Here is a 26132-nt window from a genome sequence, read left to right on the forward strand (position 1 = left end):
AAACTGTCTCCCATTTGGCTAAGTTATATCCTTTCTTCTGTTGTGAAACCCCATGCCAAAGAAAATGTCTTCTGACTTTATCTATTTCGCCAATGACCCAAGTTGGCAGCTTGAAACATGTCATATAGTATGTCGGTAGCGCTGAGAGTACAGAGTTTAGCAAGGTTAACCTTCCAGCTATTGATAAGTGTGTTGCTGCCCACCCTTGCAACCTAGTGCTGAATTTTTGTATGAGTGGTAAGTAGGCTGTCTTGTTTAATTTTTTGTTTGAGGCTGAGGTAAGTGAGAGGAAATTGGCGATGTACATGTTGTCATATATGGCCTAGCCTGAAAAGAAAATTAAAAACTGACCTTTACAATTAGAGTTCCTCATTATATACTTAATTTATATGCTATAAAAAAAATGAATGAATGAATGAAATTGATCTTTTACGAGAGTAGACTTGGAAAAAAATGGCGATTCCCACAGAGAAGAACCTACGAGAGGAGAACCCAAGGGAGGAGAGGAACAACAGCTGTGACGAGCAGGTTGTAACTAGCGAAAGCGCTACCTTGACCACTAGAGATCTTTCGAAGCCGCCAAACCAATCACCAAACCCTACCAACCCTTACCAACCTCGTCCAACCTACGCAGAGATGCTCCATCCCAATACCCCATCTCCAACAAGGATGGAAGACCAACAATCTTCTCTGACAACCAACACACCTACTTCATCACCATGCAATTTTAAATCACGGTACACAGAAAACAAAAGTATTGCGAATAACATAATTAACTGAGGCAGCAGTGAGGAAGATGAATGTCATTGTACCATGCATGGCGAGGTAGACAGATAAATTTGGTGCGAGAACGACATAGACATATGTTTTAAAGCTTGTTCCAACATGAAAGGATTCACTTGTTTTCCGGTGGTTGGTACCATTGGCGGTGAGAGTATTTATTTGTGTTCATCAAATTGTGTCTTTTCTATTTGAAATGCTATTTAAACAAAAATTGTGAAGTCAAATATTGAAAAATTAATGAATAGTAGTTTCGGACAATACATTTGATTTTAGTTAATATTTTTTAGTTCTTTATTTTGTTGAATAACATTTTTTATCTCACCTGATTTGTCAATGTACCCTTTTGTTTTCCTGTCAAGCTTGTTAGCCAAAATATTTTATATAATAGAGTGTGTTTCCTATACACAATCTCAGTAATAATAAATTGAAGGACATTTAAATATAATTTTTTTATTAGTCTATTATTCTGGGGAAGGTTCCAAATGGTCTTAAACCTAACCAACTCCACGGTGGCAGTTCGTTGATTTTTTTTTTTATATTGTTTTTCTTGTCAGACGCTCTGTAATCATGGACAAGAAATCCACATAGACTGAGATTTTATTTTTTATCAATATTCATTATTAAGAAATACATTTTTATGGGTTAATTATATAAATTCTCTGCTCCTTTTTTATGCATAAAATTTCAAAAATTATGTGCATTTGATCAAAATGAAAGACCTGAATATTGTAATAAAGTTTTTCTAATTTAATTTGAGCTTTCTAAATTTTATTTGAGAGTTTACATGTAATTTTATGAAAGGTTTAGATAATAACTGTTACTTTTTATATTGTTCCGGAGATGCACAAAGTTCTGTTAGTTTCTTTTTATAGCATAAGAGAGAGGGGAACAAAATCAGGACGGTATTGTCACTCTTGAATCTACAATGAAATGAGTACAGAATTTGATGCCAAATTATTTCTCTTCAATCTAGAACAAAAAAGGCCCAGCCCAAATCCAAATCAGGGCCCATAATAAATTTATCATTTCTCGCAGATCGATCTGTTTCTAGTGCGTCTCTCTCTCCGGCCGCCATGGCTGCTTCTTGCGATAGCTTCCTCCTATGGCGAATCCTCTTGGAGGAGACGCCGTCACAAGGAATTGAGCGTCTTCGCTCAAGGCGCGCAAGGATAAGTGCTGAGGGAAGAAGCGCCGCCACCGCCATCGCCGCCGTAGATCTCCCGTCGATACTTCCTCTTCCTCTTCATCTCGAGTGGTGACAAGTAATCTACTCCATGGGATCCCTAAGCATAGGAGTAGATTAGTTGTTACCACTCCAGAATGAGGCAACAAAATCACGTCAAGAAGTTATCTGACGATGATGACTGCTCCTTATTAATTAAAAATAAAAAATGTATCACTGAAAGCTATTATGGTACTTAATATTTTTCTCACCATGGCTGGCCTGTGCTATGTGCTTTCGCTCTAGGATTGAAAACTGAGGGAGACTGGTTATGTTTATAAATTTGATCTCTGTCTTCTCCAAGCAGATTAATTCCTCATGCCTGTTGCTCTCAGTGACAGGTGCTTTCACATTCTTACAGCAATAGCTTCCTGAGAAAGTCGGATGAGGTATTGTTACCTTTCTCTTCCAAATTAATTACCAGAAGTCTACCTACCTCCATCGGATGAGGTATCGCCCATTAGAACCGGTCTTGCATTTAGAGCTGGTATGCTTTCTGTCTTGTACTGAAAATTTGCCTGATTTTGCACAAAGTTAATGGCAGTCTGTTTGGTAGTGTAACACTGACTGTTTTTGGTGTGAGAGATAATTGAATTGAATTAACTTGGAATGTCCCTGTCTTACTATTGTCAGAAAAGATGGAACATTAAGTACCATCTCTAAATTGGCATCATCTGAGCTGATCCCTTTGCGTCTTCTTAGGTGTTGTCAGAGCTGTCCACACTGGTAAAATTTCTCAACCAATATCTTCTCAGAATAGTACTATAAAAAAACAGTGGAGATGGAGATCTCTTGTCAATCCCTCCTCTTCCTTCTCTAAAAAAACTGAGCATCTGTTGCTATGATTGTAGATTTTGTTGAAGCTGGATAAAGCACAGCAGGACAAGGAGGAAAAGAGCAAGTGAACTAAGCTGTTGACATTTCTTATTGCCAACTGTGATTAATTTACTATTTCTGTGTTTCATCAAGTTTGACACAGGTGAAGTGTGGTAGATCTTCTTTTCTAAGCATATAATTTCACAAATGGCTATTGATTTAGATCAGATCATAAATGATACCTGTGATAATATAATTCTGATTCATGCCCATTGGTTGCTTACAAGAATATACTGATAAAAATATGACAATATTTATTACATCTGCACTTGAAACCCAATAATTTAACTGATTGCTCAGTGTTGTGGCTTAAGTATACTTCACCCAAGGAAATTGCAATACTTTGGGTATGAACTATAGGACTATTATCTTGATCTTGAGCTTCTGGAGTTTATTTATTTTGAACCAAGGAAATAATTTGAAAAAGGTATGTTTCTTATGACCCTGTTAACATTGTTGTACATTTTGGATAATTGTGAATAATGAAATTAATTGGTAGTGCCATCTTCTCGATCACTTCTATCAGATTAAATTGTTGAATTTGTTCGAAAATACATGACCAATACTGCTACTAACTTTGGGTGCTTTTTTTAAACTTTGCCATTTTTTCTTTTGTGAATTACAGTTTTTCCCTGATGGAATCATGGTGGTATGTACTATCATGCACCACTTACTGGGTTCTTCCACCAAAAAAGATCCAAGTTGTTATCTTGTTATAATTACTAGAACTATTTTTCAAAATATTATTTTATTCACTACTATCAATGTACAAATGCTGTCTTTAGATCATTTTTTTTTTCCTTTCCTTCTCTAAACCAATTGAGCTATTTTAGTTTAGTTATAAGTGTTTTTGTCCCAGTTTTAGGTTTTGAAGAAAATTGTGAAGATTGCATGTCCGTCTGAATTGCTTCTTGTGTTGATAAATAATAACCTGCTTCTTATTCTTTATTTGAGGGGAAATAAACTTGACATTTTGAAAGTTCTATTATCTACTCAAAGGGTTCCAGATTACATGACTTTCTACAACATATATTATATCATGACCTATGCTAAAAGAAGAAAAATAAATTAAAATAATTCAAGATCTTTCTTTCTTGTAGATAGGTAACATAACAAATAAACAATTAATTTGTCAAAATCCAAGGCAACATTAGTAGGCAATTTTTAATTTTTTTAATTTTTTTGAGATAAAGTTGAATAGATCTCTCAATTTTAAGTTATATTCACAAGAATTTTATTGTCAAACTCTCGAATACTATATTTAGATACTGCCTTAATCATAAGATAAGAAATTTATTTGTAACTATAAGCTCTTGTCAAAAATCAATATTTAATCTTAGTGTCAATGACAAGATTTTTTGGTGTGAAAAATTGCAAGTTTGAAATTCAGATAAATTATTTTGTGAATATTACAATAATTGAATTACTTAGACTCCAACTTTACTATTAAAAAAATAAAATTAAATCAGTTTCTAGTTCCGATGTCATTTACTTCTTGACTACATTTGACTTTTGAGTAATGTCTTCTCAACTATGAAGAAAAACAATAATGAACTCCAGAAACTTGGACCCTACTTAATAAATGTTAAAGAAATTAATATATATTATCATCATCATAATTATATCATTTAGATATTTCTCAAGCAACTTTTCTTAAAATTAACTGTATTCCCATCTAAATTCACTATTTTTTTTTTTTAAAATTTGAGAGAACACTATTTTTTAAAATTAAGTATTTGACTTTTTCTTTTCTTTTTTGTTGTTGTTGTCCACCATGTACTTCTTTGCCATTGACCACATGTACAGGGAAATGATAAATTAGTCTAATAAAAAATAGTTACAGGTTGTAATATGCTTATATATTTTTGTTCCTTCGTCAAATTAAGGAAATGAAAAAAAGGTGCTCTAGATTTAAAAAAAAAAAAAAAAAAAAAAACAGAGAGAGACTGTAATTACCAAAATTTTTGTAGTTACCATCTTAAAAATTCAAAATTCTTATAATATCACTGCTCTAAAAAGTTTTCACAACTTGCCACATGAGCAGACCTAATCTGCGCACTATTTTTTATACGTGCGCAGACTGAGTTATTTGAAGGAGTGAAGTGTTATTTTTGGTGCGTATATTTGGTCTGGGCACGCACCAAAAATAGTATGCACACTGGGTCTACACACATGAAAGTTGTGAAAGTTTCTAAAAGTAGTAATAATGTCATAATTTTGAATATTTAGAGTGGTAATTAAAAAAAATTCGGTTGCAATTATAACTCGGCAAAGGTTTTGATAATAACTATAAATCTGCAAAAGCTTCTTGGCGTTAATATTATTATAAATTGAGGTGCCATTCTAATTCATGTACACCATATGTATTATCAAGCTAACAATTTAATTGTAAAATTCACGCATATATTTGACGTTACAGTCTCTGTTCATAAGCAATGATAAGTACAACTGAGTCTGACTATTATGTCAACCCGTTTAAATTGATTTATTTACGAGTGATGTATGTATTTATATGTAAGATTTATAATTTGAGTTTGTTGATGCTGGTCACGGTCGTATATTATAAATATTTGTTGCTTTTTAACTTAATTGGGGAAGTCATTGACTGTTCCGATGTATGATGTATCTCCCTACTTTATTAAGGAGCTTAATGTCTAGATCCTGCAAGGGTTGTGATTAAAAGTTAAATTTTCGGAATTAATATCAGTCATTCAATTTTCAGATCACATACAGCAGAATTTTCTAAATTTTACTCTTCAACACTTAAGACCCCACTGTTCGCGCCACATGGGATCCCTAAAAACCTAAAACAATTCTGGCGCTCCATCTCTTCCCTCCGCTAAAAAATAATTCTGGCGCTCCGTCTCTTCACCCCACTCCGCCCTTCTCTCTCTCTCTCTCTCGCGATCTCTACAGTTCGTATTCTGTCGCAACTTCGCCTCCTCCTCTCTCTCTTTCTACATTCGCACTCGCAAAATTGCAATCACAAGGTTAGTGTCCTCATTTCGAATCGCACTTACATATGATATTTGTTTAGCATGATGAAGTATTCAACTTCAATTTTAAAAACCAACTCCAGTGAAATTTGCCCTAAATTAACGAAATCTCTTCTTACTTTTCACACCATAGCAATAGCTTCACATGGCTGCTTCTGGAATCAAGCCTGGTTTTCCTGTAATTTTGCGAGAATTGGAACCTTCATCTCCAATTTTCAAGCATGGTCAATCCCTTAGAGTTACAGGAAGGTGAGTTAGAACACTCATCCCATTTAATCTTTCTTCATTTCATTTCCCTTTTCATGTATCAACATATCACCTTGTACCAGCATTGGTACCATACTGACCGGGCGGATGTGGCATTGATGTACTAGTATTGATATATTATAGTAATAATACTATTAGTTGTTTTATTAACATACCACCTTGCACCATCACTGATACTGTAAAGTGAATCACAGTTATGTATTGATTGGTACCGTTTGATTCCTTTTGTTCCATCCTCAGTCTGATTGGAAATTTGGGCAAATCCGGCCCTTGGTGAAATGGGGGCCCATATTCAAACTCAAAATTTGGATTACTGTCGGGGATCCGAGGCATTGATGCACCAATATTGGTATATTAAGGTAATAATACTGTTAATTGTTTTTTATTATTTTGTCTAGGCTTGAAGCTTATCAAGCTGAGACTGGAATTGCTGAGATTAGCGACGGAAATGTCAGTTTGAAAATCGGCACCCAGCATTTGATCAACCTCATTTTCTGTGCTGGCTCTTTGTACCAGTTCATTGGTGAACTGGTTATTGACTTTGATACCCAAGATGTATGACAGTACAAATGAATTTGATAATATTACTGAAGGTATATGTTTATAGCATTCCATAACATTATTTTACGAGAATTATTAATTTAGAGTATTATTCTTACTAACAAATAAGAATCTTACAAATATAGAGGAAATCAACATAATGGATTTGTGTGAAGAATTTGTTGCACCTGTCATCACTGATCGATGTGAAGGTACGATTGTTATCCCATCATGAAACATTTTAATAAAACGAAGTTGAGCCTCCTCTTGTCTGGTTTACCTGTATCCTTCCTGGTACGAGCTTGTATGCTTGCTGGTACAAAAACATAGTTTTAGCTTGTTGACAGAAAATTCTGGTGATCAACTTCAATTCCTTTTTTTTTTCTTTTTTTTTATGTTCTGTGTGATTTTAATGCTTTTATGGGGATTTTGGTACCAGTTGGGTATTTCCTAACTTTGCCTTGTAACTTCTCTTTTGATCTTTTACAACTATGCATAGCACAGATTGGTCCATACTATGGATCAATATTTTCGTTGTACAGACCCAGAAAATTTACTAATTAGAAATTTCAGAAAAAAAATAAAATGACACCAATATGTTGCAAAACTACTGATACTTGCTACAAACCAGGCTTTTGAAATCAATGATTGTACCAGCCACATACGTAAGTGAAATCAAGCCCCACACATACTGGTGTAGCATATGATCAAAACAGCCACTAAATAGAAAACAAATAGAAAAACATAGATCTAATTCAAATATGTTCAAACTGCTACATCTACATGTAGAGGACATTCATATGAATATAATGAAAAAGGAATTTCTCTATTTGGAATTTTCTGTGATTTATAATCGATTTTAGAAGTTCATCTTTTGAAATTGGGACTGGTTCAGGAAAATTGCTACCAGCCTGAAATTTGTCAGTTACAAAACCACCTGTTCATCATAGTCCCTGAGCCATAAAAATTCTGAAATTAATTAGGCATAAAGTTCAAGTATTGATGGTCATTTTCATATAAAGAACTCCAAATTTGGCCCAGCCAATTGCTCTCAGAAAAAATCACAAATCAGACTGTCAGAATAGAGAACTGCTGGTTCCTGAAATTTGTCAGTTACAAAACCACCTGTTCATCATAGTCCCTGAGCCATAAAAATTCTGAAATTAATTAGGCATAAAGTTCAAGTATTGATGGTCATTTTCATATAAAGAACTCCAAATTTGGCCCAGCCAATTACTCTCAGAAAAAATCACAAATCAGACTGTCAGAATAGAGAACTGCTGGTTCCTGAAATTTGTCAGTTACAAAACCACCTGTTCATCATAGTCCCCGAGCCATAAAAATTCATCCGAATTTTGCAATTTACCCAACGCCATAACCCATAGATCAAATTAAGGCGATACCACGCGGCAAATATCTCACAGGTAATTAACTTGTGACTACCTGTTTAATTAAATATCTTAATCTTAATCTTAATCTTAATCTTAACTATCATTACTAAACTATATAATTGGCAACATATATTGACTTTGTTTTAGATGTTCTCGGTCAAGTGAGTTATGCTCACCAAGTTAATTTCGTCGAATGGAGAGGTCGAGAACTTGTGCCTTCCGTTAAGATATATCTATTTCATCCGACGTGAGTAATAATAATAAACAATACTTACTAATTATAATTTGAATATTTCAAATCAAACATTAAAGGTTCACATAATTGCTTACAATGTTTTCAATGTTTAGAGGAACTGTCATTCCATTGTTGATGGTAGGCAAACCCTTCGAGAACAACCCGGGAGTCCTCCAAGCTATTGAACAAAAGTCTATTATTTTCGTCACTCGGGTGAAAGTACTTGTTGATACACCATGTATGTAACAAATTTATATCTTTTATGTTTATTTGAAATTTTAAAAACTAAATTTAAACTAAATAAATAAGAATATTTTACAGATAATCATTTGCTTGTCACGGATATTTCCACTGTCCATTTTAATCCCTAGATGTCAGCGTATTGAAATTACTTACTTTAGTACTTTTAGGTTGTTTGTTTTGTTTTAGCTTTGTATGTTTATGGTTTTTATTAGAGAATGTTATGTTTTTTTATTTCTATATTCAATTCAAAAATAATATCTTTGGTTTACATTCAGCGATATTTATTTTCTCTATTTTTTTATGAAAAAAAAAATTTAGTAAATTAGGTTTTCTACTACATAATTTGTTCCCGTTGCTGTGCACGGGCACGATTACTAGTCTTATTTTATTGACAAATTAATTCCAATTAGAGGGATATTTCATATTTAATGCAATCAAATAAATTCTTCCATTAACAATGAGAAGATTCACAAGTTCAATGCAATCAAATAAAGGCAATCAAAGGCATTGAGTATGATATCATTCTAAATTTGATTTAAGAACATCTTTCCTTCGACCGAATTGGGTTTTGGTCTTTTTGGAGAACACAATGGGAGAAGCTCTCTCAAGCTTTCCAAGGGAATTTATCAATTAGGTGTTGTAGTTATGGTAATGAACACCGATTAGGGAATACAAGCACAAACTTTCTGAATACTAAACAATTCAATCATTAGAGCATCTAATCATAAAACAATAACTTCAATTATTTCACAAATCACAATCCGTGTTGAAATCCATGTAGTTTGGTACTAAAATCTTAATTTGTGTTTACTTCCAACATGCATGGATAAGTATGCTACATGTATACAAATCATTTAATTAATTTATTTTATGTATTTCATAGTGCTGAAGTGAAACGTCACTACGATATCTCCATGTTGTTAATTAACTATCTCGCAAGATTACAAGCTGATTGATATTTTGATAAAGATGCTCGAGGAGATTCGAGAAGTACTAGACTTAGAGAGGCAGAACAAGGGAGAAGATTATTTCATTACAGAACTTAACAAGTCCATGAGAGAGAAAATATTTGATTGTATTGGATGATGTTTGGTCAAGCAATAATGTCTGGACTCAACTTGAGGTTGCTCTTCCTAATGCTAATAATGAAAGTCGAGTGTTAATTACTACCAGGTTTGCTTGCATTTCATTTATTATAAAATAGTGTTACATTAATTGATGAGTGGATGACTTGACAATGTTTTATTTTGACAATATTAACAATCCTCAAAAATATAACTTAAATTTGAAATCCAACATTAAAACATGATCTATTATCCACATATAATCCATATAGAATATGATAAGATTTGATGTATGTTTTACCATACATCAAATATATTGAATTGTTAAGGTTCAAAATTAACGGTCCTTGATGCATCTTCAAAAAAATATTTGAATTACATAAAATTCGATTGTTAGACTATCTATATATCCAATTATATATGTTCACATTAATTTTTAAATTTGGTTATTTATTTGTAAAAAAAAAAGCTATTGTTAAGATTGTCAAAATAACCATCGTTAAGTATTTCCTTCTAATTAATAAAATATGTTTCTTATGTTTTGTGTATTGATTATTATCAGGTTCATTAATATCGCAGAAGAGGCCGATATTAGATCTAAGCCACATGAGATAAAGCCCTTAAATGAAGAAGAAAGCAAACAACTATTGCTGAAAATGATTTTTCGTAATAAATTTGCAAATGAATGCTCCAATGATTTACTTCCCTTAGCAACTCAATTAACCAAAAAATGCGGTGGTTTTACTCTAGCATTGGTGGTGTTTGGCGGTATCTTATCCATAAAATATCCATAAAAAAAAATAGAAGGAGAGAGACAATTCATAAAGAAGTAAAGAGTGATTACCACACATAGTTCCAGTAATATTATTTTCCTGCGTTTGTCCTTGAAGTCTATCTCTACATTTCTGTTTGGTTTAGAATTTGTCAAATTATAAAAAAAATAATTCAAATTGCACTTGTAATTTATTTCTCACGGATCGAGTTGTAGTTGTAATTTCAAATTATGTTTTTATAAAAAGTAATGTCAAATATCAAATAATTATCTTCTTAAAAAAATAAATCAGAAATTACGTCTAACTCAGCTGATTAAGAAAATGTGTTTTATATGAAAGGCCTGTGTAGACCTAGTTGATGGTAGTCTAATCTCCTGTCGTAAGGAGGAAGAGTACTAACACTGGTCAAGACAGTATTGTCAGTTATTTGCTTGCATTATGCAAACAATGAGGGTGCTAAATGAAGTAAGCAGACACATTGATAAAATGCACATGAATTTTTCATAAAGTGAAATGATTCTTGTAAATTGGGATGAGAGCTGCACGTTGAAGAAGAAGAGAGAATGGGAATCCTGGACCTCGAGCCATTACTAACAAGGTAGATTTGGGGGATACAACACGGGCAATGTTGGGATTAGGCCCAAATTAGGCCCAGTCCAATAATCCCCTTCAGCTCCTCTATTTCTTCTTGACCTACAAGCTATGTTGCATGGATACGGGTACGGGTGTCGTGTCGGACACAACACGGGTACGACGACACGGCAATTCTCAAAAATAGAGGATACGACACGGCTATTATATATTTATTATTTTAATTATATTATTAATTCAACACTCATGTTATAAGTTAAAAAAAAAATTGCCATGTAATATGCACACAATTCATAACAACACCTATGATTTTGAGATAGTATGAAAACATACGAAACTAATTTCATCACAAGTTCATAACAACACTTATGACGAGCTTGAGGCCGTACTGCCCATGCTATTCTGGATTGAAGCCGAAGTAGACTGCATGATGTTACCTATTTAATAAATAGAAATCAATTAGACAATGCAACAATGCAAGCTTCACCTAAGAAACTGATTTTACCTATTCACTATAAGAAACTAATGTTACCTATTCACCGTAAGAAATTGATTTTAGACCAAAAATGCAAGCTTCACCTAATTTTGTGATTAAATAACTTTCAAAATCAAAGAAACTGATATAGCTTCCAATATTTAGTAATACCAAAAATAAAATATTGTGGAAAACGCTGCAAATAATGGCGACTCTGTATCTTCCCTGTTTATATACAAATAACAGCTACCCCCATAGAAATAGAGACTAAAAGAGGCTTGTTGACATTTTTCTTTTCTTTTTTGAGGGAAATGAAGAAGAAAGATGGTGCAAGGGACGCTTCAGGTGCTGCTTGTTAGCGCAAAGAAACTCAACAATAGTGAATTTCTAAGTATGAATTATATGATCTCTTATATGAAACTCAACAACAGTGAATTTCAGAGGAACTGCCTAGGTCTGTACCATCTGAAACTGATCAAGGATTACGTAATAGATCCAAATAGACTCAAATCAATTCAAACCAAACCCAAATTAACCTAAATTTCAATAAATTAAAATAAATCTCAAATCAACCCAAATCCAAATTAATCTCAAATGAACCCAAATCCAACCTGATAAAGTCCATCTGACAATTGATGTATGCCAAATCGCCATCAGAAAAATAGGACAGTGTTGTATGCCAAATCGACAATTGATGTAATACCTCTAATTTTAATGCATCTGACAACAACTAGAAAAATTGATCAATTCGGTGGTTAAACCACTTACCCGGCAGTAGAGAGGAGAGAGATGGCCGGAGAGAGAGAGGAGGCGGAGAGAGAGGAGACGAAGAGGAGACAGTGCTGTTGGCGGAGAGGAGATGGTGGAAGAAAGATGGCCGGAGGCGGAGATAGCTGTCGGCGGCGGAGGGAGGATCAGTCGATCAGACGACTCAGTACTCAGTAGAGGTAGCTGTTTGGATCAGTCGGCGGAGAGAAGCCTTTTTTTTTGTTTTTGCTGCGTAGCGCTGTAGAGCAGAGGGGGAGAAAACCTATTTTTTACCATGTCCCGACCGTATCCGTGCTTTCAAGCCGTGTCGGCAGGTCAACTGACACGCCAGCTGGCGTGTCTGACACGTATCGTACGCGTGTCGGAGGCGTGTCGGTGTCGGATACGTGTCAGACACGGGTACGATTGCTTCCTAAGAGTGTCAGGGTAATATAGCCTACAAGTGAAGAAGCATGATTGAGGCGGCTGCTTCTTGCTTGCTAAACAGAGAGAGAGAAAGAGAGAGAGATGAAGAGAGATTAGTGAGATAGAGTGATTGTTTGTACTAATAATTGGAACACTCTTGTATCCCTTGTAATGTCTTGATTAATAGTGAAGTTTGTCGGTTGGTTGCCTACCGGTGGAGTAGACTCGACTGAACCACCTTATCTATTATGTGTTTTCTCTTGTATGCTTTCTCTTGTGTGCTTGTTGGATTCGATCTATCTCGCGGTAACATCTTTCATCTATTATTGTTGGTTTTGGTTGCATGCAAGTTGTATTTGTCTCTAATTGCTCAGATCTTATTGGTATACAATATATTGGGTCTTTTGCGTATTTCTTGTAGTTGGTACCTGTGTACCGGTATTCCACATTTCTAGAATAACCTCCAATAAGTGGTATCAGAGCTTCGAGTTATTTGGTACGGTTTCTAACATGAACAAGAATATGGAAAACTCTAATATTGCGTCCGTATTTGGGATCGAGAAATTTGACAGGAGACAAAATTTTGCATTGTGGCAAGGTTTAGTCCGGGATGCCCTTGTGCTTCAGGGATTGGACGATGCCTTGAATGATACCAAACCAAAGAACATGGATGATGGCAAGTGGAAAACGATGTGTGGTAAAGCCCTTAGTACAGTCCGGTTTTGCTTGTCATATGAAGTCAAAGCCCGTTCATGGCTGAAACTTCTCCGAATGAGTTATGGAAGAAACTGGAGGGTATGTACCAGTCTAAGTCCTTGGCAAGTCGGACTGCTTTGAAAAAGCGGTTGTACCGGCTTAGGATGGAAGAGGGTATGGATTTGAGGGCCCACCTTGGTGCGTTTAACACTTTGATAAGAGATGTGTTTAATGCGGGTGGAAAGATCGAGAAAGAAGATCAAGCTTGTCTGTTTATGGCATTCCTACCAAAGTCGTATGATCTGATTACGATGCATTTGCTAGGGTTGAAGAGCAAGCTCACCATGGTGGAAGTGACTGCCATACTTTTGGATTCCGAGTCCTTGAGGCAACGTGAGGAGGATGAATCAGAGTCCTCTAGCGCGCTTGTGACTGCATCGGAATGGCGACGACGAAAGAAGTCCGACCGTGGAACATGCCATAAGTGCGGCAAACCCAGTCACTTTCGACGCGATTGTTCCGAGTTACAGTTGAACCGTCCACCTACACCTGGATCCGGTCACACGGCGATTGCGGTCGGTCATGACGGTGATGTCATTGTGTGTACAGGTGAAAAAGATTTGTATGAGGTTGTTGGTGATGGGGCATGTAGCGATAGCGATAGCGATAGCGTCTGTGATAGCTGGGTGATAGATTCTGGGAGTACATTCCATATTTGTCCATGGAGGGAGTGCTTTGATTCTTTTCGTGACTTGTCCGGTGGTGCCACGACTTTGGCTGATAGATCAACCTTGTCGGTGCTGGAGTTGGTGCGGTTAGGTACTGGATGTGGGATTGTGTGATTCGCACGATTACCGGTGTTCGGTACGTACACGGTATTCAATGGGGTCTTGTGTCACTCAGTGAGTTAGATTCACGGGGGTATGAGCTACGGATCCGCGGTGGATCCATTGATACTTCGAGGTGACATGGTTGTCATTTGGGGTACCAAACGCGGTGGTCTCTATGAGATGGTTGATGCGGTGGAGTCCGCGGTCACTGTCGTACCAGCCGGCACTTCTACAGGCGACGTACGTCTTGATGAGGTGAGCGGTACGGTCTTCGTCGGGACTGTGCCTGTGCTTGCTAGCGGCAGTTGTATCGTGGCTTTGTGCGAGGCCACGAGGAGCGGAGCTGTAGAAGGTGACAACGTGACACGTTGCGGTGGAGCCGTGGCAGTGGACACAGGTCGTATGTCAGAGCGTGCCATTGGATAGCGACCTAGATGGAGGCGGGCTGGTGGTGGCAGGTTTGGCCGCCTTAATACTCGCAGGCGCCTTGATGCCGGTGGAGGCAGGAGTGGACATGTGGTGGCTGACACTGCATGGGGCATTGGACCTGGGCAGCCGCAGGTCGTGAACTCAGGTTTGATACCGTAGTCCCTAGACTTGGAGGCTTGGGTGAGGTGATGTGATACCGATAAACAGCTATTGGACCATGACGATTGGCGATGGAATAAGTTGCCGATTTGAGCCTACAGTGGAGATTGTTGGGATTAGGCCCAGCCCAATAATCCCCTTCAGCTCCTCTATTTCTTCTTGACCTACGTAAGTGAAGAAGCATGGTTGAGGCGGCTACTTCTTGTTTGCTAAACAGAGAGAGAGAAAGAGAGAGAGGGGAAGAGAGATTAGTGAGATAAAGTGATTGTTTGTACTAACAATTAGAACACTCTTGTATCCCTTGTAATCTCTTGATTAATAGTGAAGTTTGTCGGTTGGTTGCCTCCCGTTGGAGTAGGCTCGGCCGAATCACCTTATCTATTGTGTGCTTGTTGGACTCTATCTATCTCGCGATAACATCTTTCCTCTATTGTTGTTGATTTTGGTTGCATGCAAGTTGTATTTGTCTCTAATTGCTCGGATCTTGTTGGTGTACGGTATATTGGATCTTTTGCGGGTTTCTTGTAGTTGGCACCTATGTACCGGTATTCCACCTATGTACCTATGCACTCGTGCTCAACATACTATGAAGCCAAGCTCAAATGGCGATGGAACAACAACGGACATTTTTTTTATGCATCAACATACCGATTGATGCATAACAAAGGGGTCAACTGTGGGTATCAATGCTCCTTGTATTAATTGAAAGGTATCCATGAAGGTTAAGATTTTTGCATGGCTCTTCCTGGACAACAAAATACTGATCTAGGATGTATTGGTATCCAAGGGTTGCGTGTTGTCACACAAGAATGTCCGTTCTATCAATCAAATGTGGGCAAAACCCATTTTTTTTCTTCAAAAAGAAAAGAATGTTCGTTCTACATCAATGACATCATGGAAACAAGAGATCATATAATGTGGGATTGCGCTTATACAACCACACTCTGGATCGAGGTCTATTCACACGGCTTGGCATCCCACCATAATCTGGGTGCATGACAACAACAAAACCTGCAACCCCTGCTCAAGACACTGTGAGACACTGCATGGACTGCCGATATGTGGGCAATGACAAGAAAAGAACAGAAGAATCTTCTCTCAAGAAATCAACCAATGTGACTACTCATCAATGTCGCGACTATCTATACACTTAACTGGTAGCGCTTTAGATAGCAGTTACCAGGGGCGGATCTACTGTAGCACATGGGGGGGGGGGGCTCCCTAGATTTTGAGTTCTAGTGGTGAACTATTGGTACCGATCGACTTTGCCCCTCCCTGGAAATTTTTGTCTCCCTTTGGATGTTTGATTTGTAATTCGGGTTAAATTTAGTGTTAAAATCAAAATAAATTTATTGAATTATGATTGGTAATATTAATTGTAAGTTATAGAAACATAAATTATAAGTCAGGGTATTGAAAAATATAAGTCAAAACATTGTTATTTTTATCGAGTACCCAATTAGTTAATGGGTTTAATTATGATTCTCTATATTATTAGATTTAGATAAATTTTCTTATTACTGTTAGGGAGAAATAATAAATATGTTGAAGAGTTGGAGAATATATATAATATATTGAACTCTTGAAGGAGAAATAAGAAAGCAAGACAAGTTTGAAGGGCATATAAGAAATTAACCTTTTTAGTAACGAAAGAAGGCTTCAACATTTCTTGTGAAGTAATCATTTTAATTATAAATGAAATTGAAACACACAAAAGTAATATTATCCGACAAATCCTTTTAATATAGCCTGTAATATATAACTAAACCTCCACTCTTGTGGGAACAACTTGAGCTTGGGGATCTTTACAGTTCACTACAGAGAGATGACATATTAATTAGCTCTCAGTATTTATAACAAGTACCTAATGTATTTGGTACGTACCGATACAACTACTAACAGGTTAGTTTTCAGTTCAAACCAGGAACTGGTAGCATTAATTGGTTCAGTGAGACGCAAAATATAAAAAGAAAAAAATTATGGTCTGCAAATTTTTATCTTTCAAATCTAATCAGTAAGATGTAAATCTGTTACATCGAGATACATTGAACAGAGAGCAGCTTGTGCAACTTGACTTGGCAATCTGATATTACAATTCTTCTCCCCTCAATTTTGCGTCCATGGGAAGTAATCCTATCACTTGTCAGGATTTGTTGTTTCCCTCTGTCTGTCTCAGTGAACAGTTCTAGCGAGAGAGATTTTTATCAGAAACATACAGTGAAAAGATCTAAAGGGCTGCTCTTTTAGCTTAGATATTTTTATTGCTAATAGTGACGCCTTAGATAAACTTTGAATTTGACATATGAAAACGCCAACTCAAAATATCAACTGGATCCAAATCCCCTATCAAATCATTTGTAACCACTCCATTTGTAGTTGTCATGTGGTCAAATCTTTTGTTTTCTTCCTGTGCGATTGACCCGTTATTTTTCTTTTTTTATTAAATAAAGGTTACGTAATTATTTAATATTTACAATTAATTTTTTTATTTGAGTTCCGAGCATGTGACTTGCTATACATAAAACATTGTCTAAGTTAGTTGTGAGATAACTAGTTGAGTTAATCAACTGACATGCGTACAAAATAGCACTGTACAAGATTGATCACTCACCATACAGGATTATACTGTTATATATCGACACATCTGCATTAGGGATATCACTCTCGATTAATTATTGATTAATATTTCTGAACAACTATCCAATGAAAAAAAATGTGTTCATCTATCCAATGATCTGCCGACATTTTTATTAATATCCAACATATAATTTAAATATTCAATTATATCCAACAGCCTTACAGCCAGCATTTTTTTCTAAAATACCCAGATCGCAATATTATTTTGCGGTTTGAAATAAAAATTCTAAACCGCATATTATTTTGCGATTTGTTTTTTTTTTCTTTTTTTTTAAATTCCAAACTGTAAAATAATATTGCGGTTTGGGATTATTTTTTTTGACCAATGAGATAAATTCAAAGTTTTAGATATATATTATTTTATTTTATAGTTATTTTTCACCGAAGACTCAGAGTTTAATCGCCGATAGTCCTATATTAATTTTTATTACAAAGAAGTCCAATTCCGCTCCGTTTAGACATCTCTGACCGAAGCCGTATCCGTATCCGGGTACTTTACTGCTTATTCAATATTTATCCGGATCCATTTCCGGAATTATCCGAATCCGTTTGATTCGGATTCGGATTATTAACGGATTCGGAGCGGATATCCGCCGGATAATCCGGCTCCGTTTTCACCCCTAAACAGCCAGCATTTTTTTCTAAAATACCCAGATCGCAATATTATTTTGCGGTTTGAAATAAAAATTCTAAACCGCATATTATTTTGCGATTTGTTTTTTTTTCTTTTTGTTTAAATTCCAAACTGTAAAATAATATTGCGGTTTGGGATTATTTTTTTTGACCAATGAGATAAATTCAAAGTTTTATATATATATTATTTTATTTTATAGTTATTTTTCACCGAAGACTCAGAGTTTAATCGCCGATAGCCCTATATTAATTTTTATTACAAAGAAGTCTAATTATATTTATTTTATTTTATTTTGTGGTTATTTTTCACCGAAGACCTCAAAAGTTTAATCGCCGATAGCCCAAAATTAATTTTTATTACAAAGAAGTCCAATTTGATTAGATAATTTAGCGTAATTAGCGTATTTTAGCATAATCCAATGTATGGCAGTATAATTAGCGTAATTTAGCGTAATTTAGTGTAGTTAGAGTATTTTAGCATAATTCAGCGTAATTTAAAATAATTAGCGTAATTTAGTATAGTTAGAGTAATTTAGCGTAGTTAAGCGTAATTAGCGTAATTCAACGTAATTAGCGTAATTTAGCATAATTAGCGTAATTCAATGTAATTAGTATAATTTAGCATAGTTAGCGTATTTTAGTATAATTCAGCGTATTTTAGTATAATTAGTGTCATTTAGCACGGAAGGTGATGTGTCTCAATTTTCTATGTGATAGATAGCTCGATCAACTGACTATTATCAGATTTCTTTTTCATTTATAGTAATTAATATAAAATAATATAGGATATTAGAATGAGTATAGTGGGATTTAGATGTTATAGAAGGAGCCGTTAAAAAAAAACAGCTTTAAAGAATGGATATATTATGTTTTGACACTCAAAACCGAAATAATACAAAAATTATTAGAAAATAACTCACAAGCGGTACATTATGTTTTTATAAAAAGTAATGTCAAAACTATAGTAAATTAGAAAAATTTACTCAATTAAAATTAGTTTTTTTCGAGAACTAAATTAAAAATTGTTAAATATAAGAAAATTATGCCTAACTCAGTTGATTAAGAAAATGTGTTTTATATGAAAGACCTATGCTCGAAATCAATTAGGTGGTTTGAACCGAATTTAAATAACGGGAGTATGTGCCCTTTTATCAACTCAAAAAGAAAAAATAGTCTACAAAAAAAAAAACTAGACGCGCTCAAAGATAAATTAGAAATAACATAAATAAATAGACATAACTTGTAGTCTAAATTTTTATGAGTAAGTAAAAAAAATTACTGTGATGCAACTAGAGTTTGAGGACTGTCGTGTATTAACCAATTTAGACTACAGATTGTTCAGAAGTAGGTACAATTTTCTCTAGACATAAATAACAGTCTGATTATACAAACTTATATCCGATTTTCAAATTCAGAAGTAGACAATTGCCGATTTTTTTATTTATATCCAAAAATTAAATCAAATTACAAATAATAACCGAAGCACTGTTGAATTTCGAAAACTACCCAATCCGGTTATCCAATAACCGGATTTGGGATAAATGTCCAGTTATCCAATAACCGAACTCAACAAATATAACCGGTTATTCACTAACCAGAAAGTTATGTGTTTTTTTTTTTTTTTTTTTAAAAAAGAAATTTCGAATTTTTTTTATTTTTTATATTAAAATATTAGAAATGTTGAATATATTTCTTTGAAAATAGATGGAATACAATATAATTTGATTTATTAGAAAGACTGCAACAAATAACCCGGATCAATATTTTTCAGGCCGGATTTTTCGCGGCTGTAAGAAAAATTAATATATTTCTTTATGTGCTATTGGAAAAAAATAAAAATGCTCAGATTCTGAGTTATTGATCCCGGTTCAAAAGTCACTTCTAGGTAATCTAGAAAATATTATGATCCATCTAGTAAATTTAATTAATAAAAAGTTGTTTCTATTTTGAAAATTCTTTTTGAAAAACAATTATTAAATAAATTAAAGTTTTTATTTTTTTTTTAAATAGAAACAACTTTTTATTAATTGAATGTACTAGATGGATCACAATATTTTTTAGATTACCTAGAAGTGACTTTTGAACCGGGATCAATAACTCAGAATCTAAGCATTTTTATTTTTTTCCAATAGCACATAAAGAAATATATTAATTTTTCTTACAGCTGCGAAAAATCCGGCCTGAAAAATATTGATCCGGGTTATTTGTTGCAGTCTTTCTAATAAATCAAATTATATTATATTTCATCTATTTTCAAAGAAATATATTCAACATTTCTAATATTTTAATATAAAAAATAAAAAAAATTCGAAATTTCTGTTTTAAAAAAAAAAAAACTTACTTTCCGGTTAGTGATTAACCGGTTTTTAAAAAAAAAACAAAAAAAACAAAAACATAACTTTCCGGTTAGTGAATAACCGGTTATATTTGTTGAGTTTGGTTATTGGATAACCGGACATTTATCCCAAATCCGGTTATTGGATAACCGGATTGGGTAGTTTTCGAAATTCAACAGTGTTTCGGTTATTATTTGTAATTTGATTTAATTTTTGAATATAAATAAAAAAATCGGAGACAATTGCCTACCCCTGATTTAATATGTCTCTATCACTACTTATAAGTACATATATAGTTTCCTTTATCCGTTATACACCTATTACCTCGTAGAGTCTCGTTATAGATGCATGTTTAATTTTCAAAAATAACATCTAAAAAATATTAAAGTGTATTGGATCCTTTAATAAAAAAAAAATTATAAAAAACTCATACGGTTTGTCCTGAGTTGAGGTAGATTTGACATGGCAATACAAATTATTAGAGGCGGATCTAAAGCCATTTGTAGGGTGGCTAAACCACCTCTATTATTTTAAAATTTTAGTTATGTATATAAAAATTTAATTTAATTATTTTTTTTAAAACATTTTATATTGTCTAGCCCTCCTCATAAATATCATATGTTCAGTTATAATTTAGTAGTTAGAGCTTATTTTATAAGAGGAGGGTTCAAATGCCTCCATTTTATGTGCCTCCATCATGCCTCCATTTTTAAAAATTTAAATAACTCAAAGTTTAAAACTTAAACGTCAAAATAAAACCGTTAGATGTAATCTATGTTATTTTCTCTATCTGCCCATAAAAAATTATCACATTTTGATTTTTCTTTTATATGAATCAATAAGTTGAAAAATCAACGTGTAGAAATTATCCACATTTGTATACATTTTTACAAGCTCAAGATGACAATCAAAACAAAGTTGAAATGCCATAATTTTTTACATGTGCATAAATAAAATGATATAGTTCATATCCAACGGTTTTATTTTGAATTTCAAAATTTAAATTTTGAGTTATTTAAGTTTTTAAAAATAGAGGCATATTGGAGGCACAAAAAATGGAGGCATTTGAACCCTCCTCATTTTATAATGATAGAGAACTTGAGTTCAATTTCTATTAATTATAATTTGTCCATTTTAATTTTTAGTTATTTCTATCAAGATTTTTAAATTCCGCTCCTGCAAACGAAGCTCTTGTATATTTTTTTTGGATAAAAAAAAAGTTGTATATATATATATACACTAGGGCTGCAAACGAAACGAACCGAATCGAATTAGGCTAAGTTCGAATTCGAATTCAAAATTATTTCGAACTGAATCCAATTCAAAATTAAAATAGATTTCAAACCTAAAATGCCAGTTTGAATTTGATTCGGTATAATTCGAACTAGTTCGATTTGATTCAAAATTAGTTCGAAATTGAGAGCAATTCGAACTGGTTTAGCCGATTTTGCAACGCCGTCTGATGCAAAGGAGGGGTTAGCTAGCGCAGTTGATTCCTCGGGGCGAGAGGAAATGCCAAAGGAGCTGGTGCTGGTGGTTGTAGATTGGTCGGAGGAGAGACACTGGAGACGTGACTGGAGGCGACGGCGGAGGAAGAGCTTGAAGAAAACGCTGTAGAGCTTAACAGCGACACTAGCATGGCGTTTTAATGGATGTGATGAGAATGAGGTAGGAAGCAGGATTCTCTACTACCTATACTGACACGTACATTATGTGGCGGGTGTGCACTGGCAATAAAGGTCCATAGACCATGGGTCCCAATGTCAGTGGTTTGACATGCGTAAGTACTGTATCGTAACATTCGGACTTGTGTCAGTGGAGATTACTATATATTAAAGTAGACACTGGCAAGTGGTTCCCACGTAATGCAAAGGTCGATCTCGAATTTCAGTTCGAACTTCGAACTGGTCCTGGTTCGTGAATCACACGAATTGAATTGGGTCTGGTTCTAATTCGAAATTGAATTAATTTCGAATCGAACTGGTTTGAATTAATTTTGAACCGGATTTCTTCTGAATCGAATTTTTTTCAAACTTTTTCAAATCGAACTCGAATCAAATCACAAATCTTGAATTTTTTGTGCACCCTAATGTACACTAGTGGTTTGCTAAACCCGTTAGAGGTTGAACCCGTTTTGCCCGGCCCGTACCCGTTACCCGTGGTACCCGTACCCGTTGCCCGGGTACAAACGGGTACGGGTAATAAACGGACCGGACAACATAATTTTGAAAAAAACCCGTTGTACCCGTACCCGTCTACCCGCCAATCCGTACCCGTCTACCCGCCAACCCGTACCCGCCTACCCGTACCCGTCTACCCGTACCCGTACCTGACCCGTTACAAAATTTGAATTTCAAAATTTTTTTGGCAGCACCCTATAGAATTCAGATCCAGTGCAATACCTGACTTTGTAGAATGAGATCTGAGTCATCAATTTTAATTTGGCATGAATCTCAAAACGGACCCCTATATCTAAACTCCATCCGGGATGTCCTTTAACTTGGCACGAATCTCAAAGCATAAAAATTCAGAAAAAAACAGAAAGGAAAAAAAAAAAAAAAAAAAAACCCGCCCGTACCCGAGATACCCGTACCCGTCAACCCGCAACGGGTACGGGTAATAAACAGGTAGGGTAGTGGTTTTGGGAAAACTACCCGTCTACCCGTTGCGGGTTGTACCCGTATCCGTCCTACCCGTCTACCCGCCCTACCCGTTACCCCTAACGGGTTATCCGGAACGGGTCACGGGTAACCCGTTAGCAAACCACTAATGTACACACACAAGAGCGTCATTAATTTTGAATATCAATTCTCAATTAATTTGACACGTCCAGACGGTCCCCACAATATAAATTTGACAGGTGCGCTAATATTGTTGGTTCATATGTTTCTCAAAAGAAACAAGTTGCTTTGCCGATATTTTCTGCAGTCAATTCTACTAGAAGATTCCTAATTGGATATTATTTCATCTTATCAGGCGTCGTCTTTTTCAGTGAGATTTGTTAAGATGGAATTTCTATAGCAGATCTTTGAAACAGAGAATTGCTGTTGCTCTGTTAAATCCATAATTTATGGTTTTCATATTTGACCAGTTAACAAATCTTTTAAATGATAAGATGAATGTTTTGATACGATTTGTAGCAAGCACTACTATTTTGCCTCAATAAATCAAATTGTATTATAAATTGATCGTATGATACAACTTTATATATAGTTTATATTTAAACCAAATTGTAGTAAAAAGTTTTGTAGTTAGGGGTGAAAACGGATTAGATACAGAGCGGATTGTGGTAAAATTATATCCATATCTATTTTTATTTTACGGATATAGATATGAGTCGGATATTAGATAGTTACAGATAAAATATGAATCGGATCAGATCGGATATTTTATTAAAAAATATATTAATAAAAAATACCAAAGTTCATAATATTTATCTAATTATAATGGTCAATAAGATAAATTTCTTGATAATATATATTAATATTTATTATTCGGATAGGAATAATTACGGATAATTAGAACTTAAAGCCATATCCGTATTTGTTTTCACACCGATATTCGGATACGGATATCCGTATCTAATTTTTCGAATACGGATTGGATATTATCCGCTCCGTTTTCACCCCTATCTGCAGTGCATTGCTATACTCAGCTTTAGTAAATATATTATCAACATAAATATCTAACTGATAGTAACCTTATTTTATTGTTGGTCCGATCATTTGCAGTCTCTATAGCATTAAAAAGGCCATTCAATTAATAATCCAAATTAAGAATTATCAGAAATTGGTTCACTTTCATATGATGTAACCTTTTTTGACTATTCTGAAACAAGAGGAGCAATAAGTACAGGCAATGCTTAGGCATTCCACATTCGACATCTCAAATTTTTCAAGGAGAAGAAGAAAAAATGTCTGAAGAAAGACTTATCTACCACCTTGCACCGCAGTGTGAAAGTAGAAACTATCGGCTTTGGCCCGACCAAGGAACTTCGTTTCTAAAGATGGTACTTGAACTCATATCTTTTGCTTTTATTCTTTAAATCTTGACTAAAACCAGAGTTTTTCTTATAATTTGTTCATATTCTAGAAAGTAACACTGGCCTTTCAACGTTTTCAATGTATCCAAATAGACAATTAATGGTATGCAGCACTCTGTTACCAACTAATTAAAATAACATGAAATAGGAATCATATATGGTGTTTTGCATCTTTTATTTCAACTCTGTTCTTCTTTTCTGTGCAAAAATCTAGTCAAGCATTCATGTTTTACACTTCTCAAATTCTCATTTATTGTTTGCAAATGATAGCAGGGCCACACGGTTGTCCAATTAGTTTATCTTTGTACAAATTTCAGATGGTAGCAGAGTTCATCGGCACATTTATCATGGTATTTGGAGGCGCCGCGACACCAACAGTAGATGCAAAGTACCCAAATGTCGAAACCCTAATCGGGAAAGCCACTTCATCAGGTATAGCTGTAGCAATTGCCATCTTCTCGACCGGCCACATCTCAGGCGCACATCTAAATCCAGCGGTCACCATTGCTTTTTCTCTATTAAAAAACTTCCCTTTCGCTTGTGTGCCTTTCTATATAATCGCTCAAGTTATGGGTTCTATCTGTGCATCAACAACACTTAGTTACATATTTGATCCTCTCGAAAATGGCGGGGTGACAGTACCGACCATTAGTACCAGTCGAGCATTCGTTCTGGAATTTGTGATTACATTCATCCTGTTATTTGTGGTCACTTCAGTGACATTTGACCCAGAAGCAGTAAGTATCAAGAAATTCCTAGTCAAATTTATGTTATTATTTTTGAATTTAATAGTGGATCATTAACTAATTAATGTTTTTTTTATTTTTCTTTTCATTTTCAGAATAAGAAATTAGCAGCGATAGCAGTTGGCTTAACAGTAGTGCTGAATTCGCTGATAGCAGGGTTAGTGAGAACAACAAAAGCTTATGCCTCAGCATTAATTTGATTTCAGTTTTCTTTTTAAATTAATTAAGCTAACATCATTTTGACCTCTTAATGATCTCTCTTTGTAGACCGTCAACCGGGGCATCGATGAATCCTGTTCGTACATTAGGACCGGCAATGGTGACAGGAAATTATGACAGAATATGGATATATTTCACTGCTCCTATTTTAGGGGCAATATTTGGTACCAGTGCGTATGATTATATGAAGTTGGCCTAGTTAGCATCCTTTTTTTTTCTTTTTCTTTTTCTTTTTCTCTCTTTTTTTTTATATTAAAATCCCTTAAGATTTCTGGATTTTGGAAGAATTTCTGAAGGCTTGGATAGTTCCTTTGATGCCTCATTTGTCATTTCATGTTAATTTGAGAAATTTGAGCCTGTGACATTCATTGGCTCTGTGCTTATTATTAAATTTGGATATATACGAAGTAATGTAAAATGTCAATGGCAACACATGTATTTATGTATCAAATTGAATTATGGCTTCAAAGATATTTAGTTCATGATCAAGTGTCAATAAAATTGAATCATTAATTTTAAACTGCTTAATTGATGATCCATTAGCTCTCAAATTCCATTAAACCTAAGACATGATTATCTAAACTATTGAAAAAAAATATCATAAATAAAGTTGCTTTCAGAAGTCTTCAGCAAAAATAGTAAAAGATAAAAAGTAGAAACAAACAGAAAACCAAACTAGATTTTTATGTGTACTGATGATGTTGATTGGCGTACTATGTTGATTGGACAGATGCTTCCGGCTAAACTTCTATTGTTAGCTAGTGGTATTTGTGGAT

The 26132-nt window shown here is 34.7% G+C and overlaps 2 protein-coding genes and 1 long non-coding RNA gene across 5 annotated transcripts; all 3 read left to right on the forward strand.

Annotated features, from left to right (window-relative positions):
• The first annotated feature begins 1840 nt into the window (after positions 1-1840).
• On the forward strand, positions 1841-3497 carry LOC144547534 (uncharacterized). The gene is made up of 3 exons (XR_013509096.1): positions 1841-2492; positions 2639-2731; positions 2857-3497. It is a non-coding gene; the product is annotated as an uncharacterized LOC144547534 (long non-coding RNA).
• Positions 3498-5663: 2166 nt separating this feature from the next.
• LOC144547604 (CST complex subunit TEN1-like) lies at positions 5664-8535 on the forward strand. Its single transcript, XM_078296294.1, has 4 exons — positions 5664-5871; positions 6011-6126; positions 6543-6737; positions 6831-8535. Exons 2-3 carry the CDS (start codon positions 6023-6025, stop codon positions 6703-6705), a joined length of 267 nt encoding a protein of 88 aa, XP_078152420.1. The 5' UTR covers positions 5664-5871; positions 6011-6022; the 3' UTR covers positions 6706-6737; positions 6831-8535.
• A 15412-nt stretch (positions 8536-23947) lies between these two features.
• On the forward strand, positions 23948-25825 carry LOC144547348 (putative aquaporin NIP5-1). Of its 3 annotated transcripts, none has more exons than XM_078295976.1 (4): positions 23948-24358; positions 24709-25128; positions 25233-25294; positions 25405-25825. In XM_078295976.1, exons 1-4 carry the CDS (start codon positions 24263-24265, stop codon positions 25553-25555), a joined length of 729 nt encoding a protein of 242 aa, XP_078152102.1. In that variant the 5' UTR covers positions 23948-24262; the 3' UTR covers positions 25556-25825. The 3 variants fall into 3 exon arrangements, with proteins under 3 accessions (XP_078152102.1, XP_078152103.1, XP_078152104.1); XM_078295977.1 differs by having other exon boundaries at positions 24216-24358; positions 24662-25128; XM_078295978.1 differs by having other exon boundaries at positions 24220-24358; positions 24665-25128.
• Positions 25826-26132: the final 307 nt, after the last annotated feature.

The sequence above is a fragment of the Carex rostrata genome, chromosome 31 (assembly GCF_964058835.1).
Source record: "Carex rostrata chromosome 31, lpCarRost1.2, whole genome shotgun sequence".
NCBI classification, from domain to species: domain Eukaryota; kingdom Viridiplantae; phylum Streptophyta; class Magnoliopsida; order Poales; family Cyperaceae; genus Carex; species Carex rostrata.

What these genes read in the sequence shown, in the direction of transcription:
- LOC144547348 (XM_078295976.1), top strand. Translation starts at nt 24,263, where the DNA reads ATGTCTGAAGAAAGACTTATCTACCACCTTGCACCGCAGTGTGAAAGT. An exon ending in TGACATTTGACCCAGAAGCA is followed by an intron (nt 25,129 to 25,232) that starts GTAAGTATCAAG and finishes TTTCATTTTCAG; the next exon opens with AATAAGAAATTAGCAGCGAT. An exon ending in CTGAATTCGCTGATAGCAGG is followed by an intron (nt 25,295 to 25,404) that starts GTTAGTGAGAAC and finishes CTCTCTTTGTAG; the next exon opens with ACCGTCAACCGGGGCATCGA.
- LOC144547604 (XM_078296294.1), top strand. Translation starts at nt 6,023, where the DNA reads ATGGCTGCTTCTGGAATCAAGCCTGGTTTTCCTGTAATTTTGCGAGAA. An exon ending in TCCCTTAGAGTTACAGGAAG is followed by an intron (nt 6,127 to 6,542) that starts GTGAGTTAGAAC and finishes TATTTTGTCTAG; the next exon opens with GCTTGAAGCTTATCAAGCTG.